The 15,405-nt window shown below is 48.3% G+C and overlaps 1 protein-coding gene across 1 annotated transcript in view; it reads right to left on the bottom strand.

Moving 5' to 3' along the window:
- LOC123997340 (glutamate receptor ionotropic, NMDA 2D-like) overlaps positions 1-15,405 on the bottom strand; it is a 156,652-nt gene that overhangs the window by 4,978 nt on the left and 136,269 nt on the right. Inside the window, exon 14 of the mRNA XM_046301478.1 lies at positions 5,143-5,378. Within this exon, the coding sequence (XP_046157434.1) occupies positions 5,143-5,378 (236 nt within the window). The remainder of the gene's footprint in view (positions 1-5,142; positions 5,379-15,405) is intronic.

Here is a 15,405-nt window from a genome sequence, read left to right on the forward strand (position 1 = left end):
ACCTCTTCACATATTTTACGTAACAGAAGCCCGCACCACGATATGGAGTCAGCAGGAGCAGCGACCACCCCTCCTGCCACTATGGAGGCGAGAGTCCTTCATCACACGTCCATCCTCCATCGCCTAGGATCAGCGATGGATCAAATGATGGAGAGGATGGATCGTTGGGAGAGGAATGATCTCCCTACTACCTCACCGACCCTCCCACCAGCAACTCTACCATCTCCCCCATCTGGATCCGGTTCCAGCGCTCTGAGCATTACGCCTCCGAGGGAGTACGATGGAGCAGCGACGGGGTGCCAGGGATTCCTGCTTCAACTAGAACTCTACCTGGCTACCGTTCGGACGGCTCCCTCGGACGAGGAGAGCGTATGGGTCCTCATCACATGCCTTACGGATAGAGCCCTTGAGTGGGCCAATGCGGTCTGGAACGGGCCCGACTCAGCGAAGGGCAATTACCTGGAGTTCACCCGCCGTTTCAGGGCCGTGTTCGATCACCCTCCAGAGGGTCGAGCGGTAGGTGAGAGGTTGTTCCATCTCGGACAGGGGACGAGGAGCGCGCAGGACTTCACGCTGGAGTTTCGGACTTTGGCCGCTGGAGCAGGGTGGAACGAAAGGGCCCTGATAGACCATTACAGGTGTAGCCTGAGAGAGGACGTCCGCAGGGAGCTGGCTTGTCGGGACACTACACTTAGCCTGGATGTACTGATAGACCTGTCGATCCGGTTGGACCATCTGCTAGCTGCTCACGGACGTTCTGAAAGGGTCCTTTCAGTTCTATCTCCTGACCCTCCTGCTCCTATCCCGATGGAGTTAGGAGGGACCGCGTCTAGGGAGATCGGAGGAGGAAGCTCCTCCTGTACCAGTTGTGGCCGGAGAGGGCACACGTCTGGTCGGTGCTGGAGGAATTCATCTGGGAATCGAGAAGGCAGGCAGAACACTCCTCGGTCACCCCAGGTGAGTAAGCACCACACTCTCCCAGAGTTTCCTGTTGGTCACATGTTCTTACTATTTTGTTTCCTTAATTATTCTCCTTCTCTCCAGCATAAGGCACTGGTAGATTCAGGCGCAGCTGGAAACTTCGCGGACTCGCTCAGAGGTTGAGGATTCCGTTAGTAAAAGTAGAACCCCCTTTTCCCATGCACTCTTTAGATAGTCGACCATTAGGGTCAGGGCTGGTGAGGAAAGCCACAATTTCATTGGAGATGATTACGCAGGGGAATCACAAGGAGCGAATTAGTTTGTTCCTTATCGATTCACCTGCATTTCCGGTGGTGCTGGGGATTCCCTGGCTAGCTATTCATAATCCTACGATTTCGTGGAAACAGGGAACTCTCCAGGGGTGGTCTGATGAGTGTTCAGGCAGGTGTGTAGGGGTTTCCATCGGTGCGACAATGGTGGAGAGTCCAGACCAGGTTTCCACCGTGCGCATTCCAGCTGACGATTTGGCTATCGCTTTCAGTAAAAAGAAGGCGACCCAATTGCGTGATAAACCTCCAGGGTAACGCTGCACTCCCCAGGAGTCATATGTATCCTTTGTCCCAGGAGGAGACGGTGGCTATGGAAACATATATTACCGAGGCTCTGGGACAGGGGTACATTCGGCCCTCCATGTCACCTGTCTCCTCTAGTTTCTTTTTTGTGAAGAAAAAGGATGGTGGTTTGCGTCCATGTATTGATTATAGAGGTCTAAATTCCATCACGGTGGGTTTTAGTTACCCACTATCTCTCATTGCTATGGCAGTAGAATCATTTCACGGATCGCAGTTCTTCACGAAACTGGATCTCAGGAGTGCGTATAATCTGGTGCGTATTCGGGATGGAGATGAGTGGAAAACTGCATTTAGCACTACTTCTGGCCATTATGAGTACCTCGTCATGCCATACGGGTTAAAAAATGCTCCAGCTATATTTCAATCCTTCGTGGATTAAATTCTCAGAGACCTGCACGGACAGGGTGTAGTGGTGTATATTGATGATATTTTGATCTACTCCACTACACGCACTGTGCATGTGTCTCTGGTGCGCAAGGTGCTTAGACGACTGCTGGAGCATGACCTGTATGTGAAGGCGGAGAAATGTCAGTTTTCCAAACGATCAGTTTCCTTCCTGGGTTATCGCATTTCCAGCTCTGGGTTGGTAATGGAAGGTGACCGCGTAAAGGCCGTGCGTAATTGGCCGACTCCAACCACGGTAAAGGAGGTGCAGCGGTTCTTGTGGTTTGCCAATTACTACCGGAGGTTTATCCGGGGTTTTGGTCAGGTAGCTGCCCCTATTACCTCATTGCTGAAGGGGGGGCCGGTGCGTTTGCAGTGGTCAGCAGAGGCGGACGGAGCTTTCCGTAGGTTGAAGGCGATGTTCACTGAGGCGCCGGTGTTGGCTCATCCGGACCCTTCTTTGGCGTTTATAGTAGAGGTGGATGCATCCGAGGCTGGGGTTGGAGCGGTGCTCTCACAGCGTTCGGGTGCGCCACAGAAGCTCCGCCCCTGTGCCTTTTTTTCGAAGAAACTCGGGCCAGCGGAGTGGAATTATGATGTGGGGGATAGGGAGTTGTTGGCTATGGTTAAAGCCCTGAAGGTGTGGAGACACTGGCTTGAGGGGGCTAAGCACCCTTTCCTTGTCTGGACTGACCACCATAACCTGGAGTATATCCGATCAGCTAGGAGACTGAATCCTTGTCAGGCAAGGTGGGCCATGTATTTCACCAGATTTCATTTTACTATCTCGTATAGACCAGGTTCCCTCAACACTATGGCCGACGCGCTGTCTAGACTCTATAACACTGAGGACAGGTCCATCGATCCTACTCCCATCATTCCAGCAGCTAAGCTGGTGGCACCAGTAGTATGGGATGTGGACGCGGACATCGAGCGGGCGCTAAGGCAGGAACCTGCGCCTCCACAGTGTCCGGAGGGTCGTAGGTACGTGCCGCTCGCTGTTCGTGATCAATTGATTCGATGGGCTCATTGTCTACCCTCGTCGGGTCACCCAGGTATTTTTAGGACAGTGCGAGGCCTTCAGAGGAAGTACTGGTGGCCCACTTTGGTGGAGGATGTGTGATTCTATGTCTCCTCCTGTTCGGTCTGCGCCCAGAGTAAGGCTCCTAGACACCTGCCACGAGGTAAATTACAACCTCTTCCCGTTCCACAACGGCCGTGGACCCATCTATCGGTGGATTTTCTTACTGACCTTCCCCCCTCTCAGGGTAACACAACGATCCTGGTCGTTGTGGATCGGTTCTCTAAGTCCTGCCGTCTTATTCCATTGGCCGGTCTCCCTACGGCCCTACAGACTGCGGAAGCTCTTTTCACCCATGTCTTCCGGCACTATGGGGTGCCCGAGGATATAGTTTCTGATCGGGGCCCCCAGTTTATCTCCCGTGTATGGAGGGCAATTATGGAACGTCTGGGGGTCTCGGTCAGCCTGACCTCAAGGTATCACCCGGAGAGTAATGGGCAGGTGGAGAGAGTGAACCAGGAGGTGGGTAGGTTTCTGCGGTCTTATTGCCAGGACCAGCCAGGGGAGTGGGCGAGATATATTCCCTGGGCAGAAATGGCCCAGAACTCACTAAGCCACTCCTCTACCAACATGTCACCATTTGAGTGCGTGTTGGGGTACTAGCCAGTCCTGGCACCGTGGCATCAAAGCCAGACTGAGGCTCCTGCGGTGGAGGAGTGGGTGCAGCGCTCTAAGGAGACCTGGAGGGCTATCCAAGAGCCATTACGCCAAGCGAGTGTAAGGCAGAAGAAGAGCGCTGACTGTCACCGCAGTGAGGCCCTCGTGTTTGCACCTGGGGACAGGGTCTGGCTCTCGACCCGAAACCTGCCCCTCCGCTTGCCCTGCCGGAAGCTGGGTCCGCAGTGTATAGGGCCATTTAAAGTCTTGAGGAGAATAAACGAGGTTTGTTATCGATTATTACTTCCTTCGTATTATCGTATTAACCCCTCGTTTCATGTGTCTCTTCTCAGGCCGGTGGTAGCTGGTCCCATGCAGGAAGGTGAGGTTCCGGCGTACACAATACGAGCTATTCTGGACTCGAGACGCCGGGTGAGGGGCTTGCAGTACCTCGTTGACTGGGAGGGGTACGGTCCGGAGGAGAGGTGCTGGGTTCCGGTGGGGGATATTCTAGATCCATCTATGTCGAGAGAGTTCCATCGCCTTCGTCCGGATCGCCCGGCGCCTCGGCCCCCGGGTCGTCCCCGAGGCCGGCGTCGGCGCGCTGCGGGAGCTGCGCGCCGGGGGGGGGTACTGTCACGAATATTACCGAAGGTGACTCCCCTTCTTGTTCGGGTGGTGATCGGCGGTCGTCGTCGCCGGTCTACTAGCTATCACCGATCCGTTGTTCTGTGTTCCTTTGGTTTTGTCTGATTGGTATCACCTGTTTCTTGTCCGTTATTATTTCTGTTCATTTTGTTTTACTACTTTTGTTTATGTATTTTTTCCTGGACATTAAAGCATGTTTTTCCCACATCCTTTGCTTTCTGCGCCTGACTCCACACCTCTTCACATATTTTACGTAACACTCACTGAGCTCGAGCTGTTTTGCAAGGAGGAATGGGAAAAAATGTCAGTCTCTCGATGTGCAAAACTGATAGAGACATACCCCAAGCGACTTACAGCTGTAATCGCAGCAAAAGGTGGCGCTACAAAGTATTAACTTAAGGGGGCTGAATAATTTTGCACGCCCAATTTTTCAGTTTTTGATTTGTTAAAAAAGTTTGAAATATCCAATAAATGTCGTTCCACTTCATGATTGTGTCCCACTTGTTGTTGATTCTTCACAAAAAAATACAGTTTTATATCTTTATGTTTGAAGCCTGAAATGTGGCAAAAGGTCGCAAAGTTCAAGGGGGCCGAATACTTTCGCAAGGCACTGTATATATTCGTATGTGTTGTTTCTATCAAGGTCATCGTCAAGGTTACCATACATCCTGAGTGTGAGAGGAATTGAATCCCAATTAATCCTGTGAATTGACCGAGTGGAAATGGAATTGACCTCAACATCCACTTCACACACACACGTTACACGCACACGGACACATGCACACGCACACGCACACACTGACACACACACATAAGATACCTCTATCTCTTGACTCCCCCACACACACACACACACCATTTCCCACCACACAAACTCACCCTACTGATGGCCAGTAGGAAGTCCAGTCTCCCGGAGCTGGTAGCCATGCAGTGTCTGAGCCTCCAGTAGACCAGGTGCTCCCAGGCAAATACCAGCAGACTGAGCCCCATAGCCACCAGCAGCATGTAGAAGACACCCGCCATGTTGTCTATGTCCAGCTTACTGCTCATCACCTCAATCTTATCATTGTGACAGATACCAGACAGCCACAGACGCTCCAGCATCTCAATCTCATCTGGGGATGGGGGAGAGGGGAGTGAAACAGGGAAAAGGGGAATAGGGGTAGCGACAGGGAGAGATGAGGGATTGGGAGAGGGACAGGGAGAGATGGGGGATAGGGAGAGGGACAGGGAGAGATGGAGGACAGGGAGAGGGACAGGGACAGGAGAGATGGGGGATAGGGAGAGGGAGAGGGACAGGAGAGATGGGGGATAGGGAGAGGGACAGGGGAGATGGGGGATAGGGAGTGGGACAGAGCGAGATAGGGAGTAGGGAGAGAGACAGAGAGATGGGGGAAATGGAGAGGGACAGAGAGAGATGGGGGAGGGGAGAGGGACAGAGAGAGATGGGGATAGAGAGATGAACAGAGAGATATGGGGGAGAGGGACAGAGAGGGTTGGGGATAGGGAGAGGGAGAGGGACAGAGAGAGATGTGGGAGGGGAGAGGGACAGAGAGAGTTGTGGGATAGGGAGAGGGACAGAGAGAGTTGGAGAGAGGGTGCAAAAGGAGGTGAAGAGGAGGCAGGCAGAAAGGGATTAATGCAAAAGAGAGAATTGGGGAGGGAAGGGGAAAGGAAGGTGAAGGAGGAGGAGTTAGGATTAGGGAGTAGGGGGAGGTTGGAGGAGGAGAAGAGAGGAGGACAGGAGTGTACGATTACGGAGTAGGGAGAGGTTGGAGGAGGAGGAGCGAGGAGGACAGGAGTGGAGGGTTAGGGAGTAGGGGGAGGTTGGAGGAGGAGGAGCGAGGAGGACAGGAGTGTAGGATTACAGAGTAGGGAGAGGTTGGAGGAGGAGTAGAGAGGAGAACAGGAGTGTAGGATTACGGAGTAGGGAGAGGTTGGAGGAGGAGGAGCGAGGAGGACAGGAGTGGAGGGTTAGGGAGTAGGGGGAGGTTGGAGGAGGAGGAGTAGGAGGAGGAGAGAGGAGAACATGAGTGGAGGGTAAAGGAGTAGGGAGAGGTTGGAGGAGGTGGAGGAGTAGAGAGGAGAACATGAGTGGAGGGTTAAGGAGTAGGGAGAGGTTGGAGGAGGAGTAGAGAGGAGAACATGAGAGGAGGGTAAAGGAGTAGGGAGAGGTTGCAGGAGGTGGAGGAGTAGAGAGGAGAACATGAGTGGAGGGTTAAGGAGTAGGGAGAGGTTGGAGGAGAAGTAGAGAGGAGAACAGGAGTGGAGAATTACGGAGTAGGGAGAGGTTGGAGGAGGAGGAGCGAGGAGGACAGGAGTGGAGGGTTAGGGAGTAGGGGGAGGTTGGAGGAGGAGGAGTAGGAGGAGTAGAGAGGAGAACAGGAGTGGAGGATTAAGGAGTAGGGAGAGGTTGGAGGACGAGGAGAGAGGAGAACAGGAGTGGAGGATTACGGAGTAGGGAGAGGTTGGAGGAGGAGGAGCGAGGAGGACAGGAGTGGAGGGTTAGGGAGTAGGGGGAGGTTGGAGGAGGAGGAGTAGAGAGGAGAACAGGAGTGGAGGATTGAGGAGTAGGGAGAGGTTGGAGGACGAGGAGAGAGGAGAACATGAGAGTAGGGTAAAGGAGTAGGGAGAGGTTGGAGGAGGTGGAGGAGTAGAGAGGAGAACATGAGTGGAGTGTTAAGGAGTAGGGAGAGGTTGGAGGAGGTGGAGAGAGGAGGACAGGAGTGGAGGATTAGGGAGTAGGGAGAGGTTGGAGGACAAGGATAGAGGAGAGCATGAGTGGAGGGTAAATGAGTAGGGAGAGGTTGGAGGACGAGGAGAAAGGAGAACATGAGTGGAGGGTAAAGGAGCAGGGAGAGGTTGGAGGAGGTGGAGGAGTAGAGAGGAGAACATGAGTGGAGTGTTAAGGAGTAGGGAGAGGTTGGAGGAGGTGGAGAGAGGAGGACAGGAGTGGAGGATTAGGGAGTAGGGAGAGGTTGGAGGACAAGGATAGAGGAGAGCATGAGTGGAGGGTAAATGAGTAGGGAGAGGTTGGAGGACGAGGAGAAAGGAGAACATGAGTGGAGGGTAAAGGAGCAGGGAGAGGTTGGAGGAGGTGGAGGAGTAGAGAGGAGAACATGAGTGGAGGGGTAGGGAGTAGGGAGAGGTTGGAGGAGGTGGAGGAGTAGAGAGGAGAACATGAGTGGAGGGTTAGGGAGTAGGGAGAGGTTGGAGGAAAAGGGAGGAGGACAGGAGAGGAGGGTTAGTGTAAACTGTATGTGTGTGTGTGCATGCGCGCACGCGCGTCTGTGTGTTTGAGAGAGAGAGTGTCTGTGTGTGTGTGTGTGTGTGTGTGTGTGTGTGTGTGTGTGTGTGTGTGTGTGTGTGTGTGTGTGTGTGTGTGTGTGTGTGTGTGTGTGTGTGTGTGTGTGTGTGTGTGTGTGTGTGTGTGTGTGTGTGTGTGTGTGTGTGTGCGTGCGTGCGTGTGTGTGTGTGTCCTTAGCACTAAAGGGAGGTCCTCAGGCCCTCTGTTTGCTCCTCATTCAATGTGACTCCTCAAGGTCAATGGTCAACAATTGTCTGTTTTTGTCAAGCTTCAACAGTACGGCAAAATGAGAAGAGAAGGAGGAGGAGAGAGAGTTAAAGAAAGAGAGAGAGTGGGTAGAAGAGGAGGGGCTGAACAATGACAACTAAGGTAGATGTAAAATAAGCCTCAAAACATTATAACCGTAGAACTGAGAGCAAATAAAGAGAGGAGTGAGAAACAGACAGGGAAGGAGGAAGAGAAGAGGGAGAGTGGATAAAAATAAGTAAAGAGAAAGAGAGGGATGAAGGAAGGAGTGAGGGAGAGAAGCAGATGTAGAGTTATATATATATATATAGTGGGAGAGAGGGAAAGAGAAGGAGAGAGGAAATATTTCTCTGTCCACGACCACAGTGTGCCAGGGGAAAGAGAGGAGCGAGGGAACAAGGGAGGCAGAGACGGAGGACGAGAGGCAGAGATTTTGTCATTATGACAAACAGCAGGTACACTTCAGTTTGAAGAGGATGAGAGGAGAAAAAAAGGGGTAAAATGTGACACATTAGAGAGAAGCGAAGGAGAAGAATAACAGACAGGGAGAAGAAGAGAGAAGGGAGAGCTTGGAGATTAGAATCATTTATATGTGGTGGAAGGATGGTCGGAATCTATATCATGGTGGTAGGCTCAGGTGGGATAGGGGATTCTCATCTGCTGACCTAGAGGGAACATGTTTGTCTTTCTCATTAATGAATACTAGCCTACCCACAAGCACAGAGGTCCTATGCCCTCTCTGATTGGCTGATAGGGAGACTGCTTATGTAACCATAGTGATGGACAGACAGGTAACAGATGTATGATTCATTGAGGGATTAAAAAATAATTTAGCTGAGACGAATGCAATGAAACTACGATCACAACAACGACTATTACTGCTTTACTATCATAATAACCACTACTAGTACCACTCTACTATCATAACAACTACTACCACTACCACTCTACTATCACAACAACCACTACTATTACCACTCTACTATCATAACAACCACTACCACTACCACTCTACTATCATAACAACCACTACTATTGCTCTGCTATCACAACAACCACTACTACTACCACTCTACTATCACAACAACCACTACTACTACTGCTATACTATCATAACAGCCACTACTACTACCACTCTACTATCACAACAACCACTACTACTACCACTCTACTATCACAACAACAACTACTACCAATACTATACTATCACAAAAACCACTACTACTACCAGTCTACTATCACAACAACAACTACTACTACCACTCTACTATCACAACAACCACTACTACTACTGCTCTACTATCATAACAACCACTACTACTACCACTCTACTATCATAACAACCACTACCACTCTACTATCATAACAACCACTACCACTCTACTATCATAACAACCACTACTACTACTGCTCTACTATCACAACAACAACTATTACTGCTTTACTATCACAACAACCACTATTACTGCTTTACTATCATAACAACCACTACTACAACCACTCTACTATCATAACAACCACTACTACTATCACTCTACTATCACAACAACCACTACTACTGCCACTCTACTATCACAACAACCACTACTACTACTGCTCTACTATCATAACAACCACTACTACTACCACTCTACTATCATAACAACCACTACTACTACTGCTCTACTATCATAACAACCACTACTACTACCACTCTACTATCATAACAACCACTAAAACTACCACTCTACTATAATAACAACCACTATTACTGCGTTACTATCATAACAACCACTACTACTACCACTCTACTATCATAACAACAACTACTCCTACCACTCTACTATCACAACAACCACTACTACTACCACTCTACTATCATACCAACACCTACTACTACCACTCTACTATCATAACAACCACTACTACTATTACCACTCTACTATCACAACAACCACTACTACTACCACTCTACTAACATAACGACCACTGTACTTCCGGCGCCGACTGAGATGGCCGCCTCGCTTCGCGTTCCTAGGAAACTATGCAGTTTTTTGTTTTTTTACGTGTTATTTCTTACATTAGTACCCCAGGTCATCTTAGGTTTCATTACATACAGTCGAGAAGAACTACTGAATATAAGATCAGCGTCAACTCACCATCAGTACGACCAAGAATATGTTTTCCGCGACGCGGATCCTGTGTTCTGCCTTACAAACAGGACAACGGAATGGATCGCATGCAGCGACCCAAGGAAACGACTCCGAAAAAGAGGGAAACGCGGCGGTGTTCTGGTCAGACTCCGAAAAAGGGCACATCGCGCACCACTTCCCAGTATTCTTCTTGCCAATGTCCAGTCTCTCGACAACAAGGTTGATGAAATCCGAGCAAGGGTGGCATTCCAGAGGGACATCAGAGACTGCAACGTTCTCTGCTTTACGGAGACATGGCTTACTGGGAAAACGCTATCCAGGGCGGTACAGCCAACGGGTTTCTCCACGCATCGCGCCGACAGAAACAAACATCTCTCTGGTAAGAAGAGTGGAGGGGGCGTATGCCTCATGACTAACGGGACATGGTGTGATGAAGGAAACATACAGGAACTCAAATCCTTCTGTTCACCTGATTTAGAATTCCTCACAATCAAATGTAGACCGCATTATCTTCCAAGAGAATTCTCTTCGATTATAATCACAGCCGTATATATCCCCCCCAAGCAGACACATCGATGGCTCTGAACGAACTTTATTTAACTCTTTGCAAACTGGAAAACATTTATCCGGAGGCTGCATTCATTGTAGCTGGGGATTTTAACAAAGCCAATCTGAAAACAAGACTCCCTAAATTTTATCAGCATATCGATTGCGCAACCAGGGGTGGTAAAACCTTGGATCACTGTTACTCTAACTTCCGCGACGCATATAAGGCCCTGCCCCGCCCCCTTTCGGAAAAGCTGACCACGACTCCATTTTGCTGATCCCTGCCTACAGGCAGAAATTAAAACAAGAGGCTCCCACGCTGAGGTCTGTCCAACGCTGGTCAGACCAAGCTGACTCTACACTCCAAGACTGCTTCCATCACGTGGACTGGGACATGTTTCGTATTGCGTCAGATGGGAATATTGACGAATACGCTGATTCGGTGTGCGAGTTCATTAGAACGTGCGTCGAAGATGTCGTTCCCATAGCAACGATAAAAACATTCCCTAACCAGAAACCGTGGATTGATGGCAGCATTCGCGTGAAACTGAAAGCGCGAACCACTGCTTTTAATCAGGGCAAGGTGTCTGGCAACATGACTGAATACAAACAGTGCAGCTATTCCTCCGTAAGGCTATCAAACAAGCTAAGCGTCAGTACAGAGACAAAGTGGAATCTCAATTCAATGGCTCAGACACAAGAGGCATGTGGCAGGGTCTACAGTCAATCACGGACTACAAGATGAAATCCAGCCCAGTCACGGACCAGGATGTCTTGCTCCCAGGCAGACTAAATAACTTTTTTGCCCGCTTTGAGGACAATACAGTGCCACTGACACGGCCTGCAACGGAAACATGCAGTCTCTCCTTCACTGCAGCCGAGGTGATTAAGACATTTAAACGTGTTAACCCTCGCAAGGCTGCAGGCCCAGACGGCATCCCCAGCCGCGCCCTCCGAGCATGCGCAGACCAGCTGACCGGTGTGTTTACGGACATATTCAATCAATCCCTATACCAGTCTGCTGTTCCCACATGCTTCAAGAGGGCCACCATTGTTCCTGTTCCCAAGAAAGCTAAGGTAACTGAGCTAAACGACTACCGCCCCGTAGCACTCACTTCCGTCATCATGAAGTGCTTTGAGAGACTAGTCAAGGACCATATCACCTCCACCCTACCTGACACCCTAGACCCACTCCAATTTGCTTACCGCCCAAATAGGTCCACAGACGATGCAATCTCAACCACACTGCACACTGCCCTAACCCACCTGGACAAGAGGAATACCTATGTGAGAATGCTGTTCATCGACTACAGCTCGGCATTCAACACCATAGTACCCTCCAAGCTCGTCATCAAGCTCGAGACCCTGGGTCTCGACCCCGCCCTGTGCAACTGGGTACTGGACTTCCTGACGGGCCGCCCCCAGGTGGTGAGGGTAGGCAACAACATCTCCTCCCCGCTGATCCTCAACACGGGGTCCCACAAGGGTGCGTTCTGAGCCCTCTCCTGTACTCCCTGTTCACCCACGACTGCGTGGCCACGCACGCCTCCAACTCAATCATCAAGTTTGCGGACGACACAACAGTGGTAGGCTTGATTACCAACAACGACGAGACGGCCTACAGGGAGGAGGTGAGGGCCCTTGGAGTGTGGTGTCAGGAAAATAACCTCACACTCAACGTCAACAAAACTAAGGAGATGATTGTGGACTTCAGGAAACAGCAGAGGGAACACCCCCCTATCCACATCGATGGAACAGTAGTGGAGAGGGTAGCTAGTTTTAAGTTCCTTGGCATACACATCACAGACAAACTGAATTGGTCCACTCACACTGACAGCGTCGTGAAGAAGGCGCAGCAGCGCCTATTCAACCTCAGGAGGCTGAAGAAATTCGGCTTGTCACCAAAAGCACTCACAAACTTCTACAGATGCACAATCGAGAGCATCCTGGCGGGCTGTATCACCGCCTGGTACGGCAACTGCTCCGCCCTCAACCGTAAGGCTCTCCAGAGGGTAGTGAGGACTGCACAACGCATCACCGGGGGCAAACTACCTGCCCTCCAGGACACCTACACCACCCGTTGTTACAGGAAGGCCATAAAGATCATCAAGGACATCAACCACCCGAACCACTGCCTGTTCACCCCGCTATCATCCAGAAGGCGAGGTCAGTACAGGTGCATCAAAGCTGGGACCGAGAGACTGAAAAACAGCTTCTATCTCAAGGCCATCAGACTGTTAAATAGCCACCACTAACATTGAGTGGCTGCTGCCAACACACTGTCATTGACACTGACCCAACTCCAGCCATTTTAATAATGGGAATTGATGGGAAATGATGTAAATATATCACTAGCCACTTTAAACAATGCTACCTTATATAATGTTACTTACCCTACATTATTCATCTCATATACATATGTATATACTGTACTCTCCAACATCGACTGCATCCTTATGTAACACATGTATCACTAGCCACTTTAACTATGCCACTTTGTTTACTTTGTCTACACACTCATCTCATATGTATATACTGTACTCGATACCATCTACTGTATGCTGCTCTGTACCATCACTCATTCATATATCCTTATGTACATGTTCCTTATCCCCTTACACTGTGTATAAGACTGTAGTTTTGGAATTGTTAGTTAGATTACTTGTTGGTTATCACTGCATTGTCGGAACTAGAAGCACAAGCATTTCGCTACACTCGCATTAACATCTGCTAACCATGTGTATGTGACAAATAAAAAATTTGATTTGATTTGATTTACTACTACCACTCTACTATCGTAACAACCACTACTACTACCACTCTACTATCGTAACAACGACTACTACTACCACTCCACTATCATATCAACCACTATTACTGCTTTACCATCATAACAACCACTACAGCTACTGCTCTACTATCACAATAACCACTATTACTGCTTTACTATCATAACAACGACTATTACCACTCTACTATCAGAACAACCACTACTACTACTGCTCTACTATCATAACATCCACTACTACTACCACTCTACTATCATAACAACCACTACCACTCTACTATCATAACAACCACTACTACTACTGCTCTACTATCACAAAAACAACTATTACTGCTTTACTATCACAAAAAACACTATTACTGCTTTACTATCATAACAACCACAACAACTCTACTATCACTCTACTATCATAACAACCACTACCACTCTACTATCATAAAAACCACTACTACTACCACTCTACTATCATAACAACCACTAAAACTACCACTCTACTATAATAACAACCACTATTACTGCGTTACTATCATAACAACCACTACTACTACCACTCTATTATCATAACAACAACTACTACTACCACTCTACTATCACAACAACCACTACTACTACCACTATTCTATCATACCAACACCTACTACTACCACTCTACTATCATAACAACCACTACTACTATTACCGCTCTACTATCACAACAACCACTACTACTACCACTCTACTAACATAACGACCACTACTACTACCACAACAACCACTACTACTACTGCTCTACTATCATAACAACCACTACTACTACCACTCTACTATCACAACAACAACTACTACTACCACAACAACCACTACTACTACTGCTCTACTATCATAACAACCACTACTACTACCACTCTACTATCATAACAACCACTACCACTCTACTATCATAACAACCACTACTACTACTGCTCTACTATCACAACAACCACTTTTACTGCTTTACTATCATAACAACCACTACTACAACCACTCTACTATCATAACAACCGCTACTACTACCACTCTACTATCATAACAACCACTACTACTACCACTCTACTATCATAACAACCACTATTACCACTCTACTATCATAACAACAACTATTACCACTCTACTATCATAACAACAACTATTACCACTCTACTATCATAACAACCACTACTACTGCTCTACTATCATAACCACCACTACAACTGCTCTACTATCATAATACCCACTATTACTGATTTACTATCATAACAACCGCTACTACTACTGCTCTACTATCATAACAACCACTACTACTACCACTCTACTATCACAACAACCACTACCACTACTATACTATCACAACAACCACTACTACTACCACTCTACTATCACAACAACAACTACTAATACTGCTATACTATCATAACAACCACTACTACTACCACTCAACTATCATAACAACCACTACTACTACCACTCTACTATCACAACAACCACTACTACTACCACTGAACTATCATAACAACCACTACTACTACTGCTCTACTATCACAACAACCACTACTACTACCACTCTACTATCATAACAACCACTATTACTGCTTTACCATCATAACAACTACTACAACTACTGCTCTACTATCAGAACAACCACTATTACGGCTTACCTATCATAACAACCACAATTACCCCTCTGCTATCATAACAACCACTATTACCACTCTACTATCATAACAACCACTATTACCACTCTACTATCATAACAACCACTATCACTGCTTTACTATCATAACAACCACTACTACTACCACTCTACTATCATAATAACGACTTCTACTACCACTCTACTATCATAACAACCACTACTACTACCACTCACCTATCATAACCACCACTACTACTACTGCTCTACTATCATGACTACTACTACTACTACTGCTCTATTAACATAACAACCACTACTACTACTGCTCTACTATTATAACAACCAGCACTACTACCACTCTACTATCATAATAACGACTTCTACTACCACTCTACTATCATAACAACCACTACTACTACCACTATACTATCATAACAACCACTATTACTGCTTTACTATCATGACAACCACTACTACTACCACTCTACTATCA

This window comes from Oncorhynchus gorbuscha, linkage group LG15, assembly GCF_021184085.1.
Source record: "Oncorhynchus gorbuscha isolate QuinsamMale2020 ecotype Even-year linkage group LG15, OgorEven_v1.0, whole genome shotgun sequence".
NCBI classification, from domain to species: Eukaryota; Metazoa; Chordata; class Actinopteri; order Salmoniformes; family Salmonidae; genus Oncorhynchus; species Oncorhynchus gorbuscha.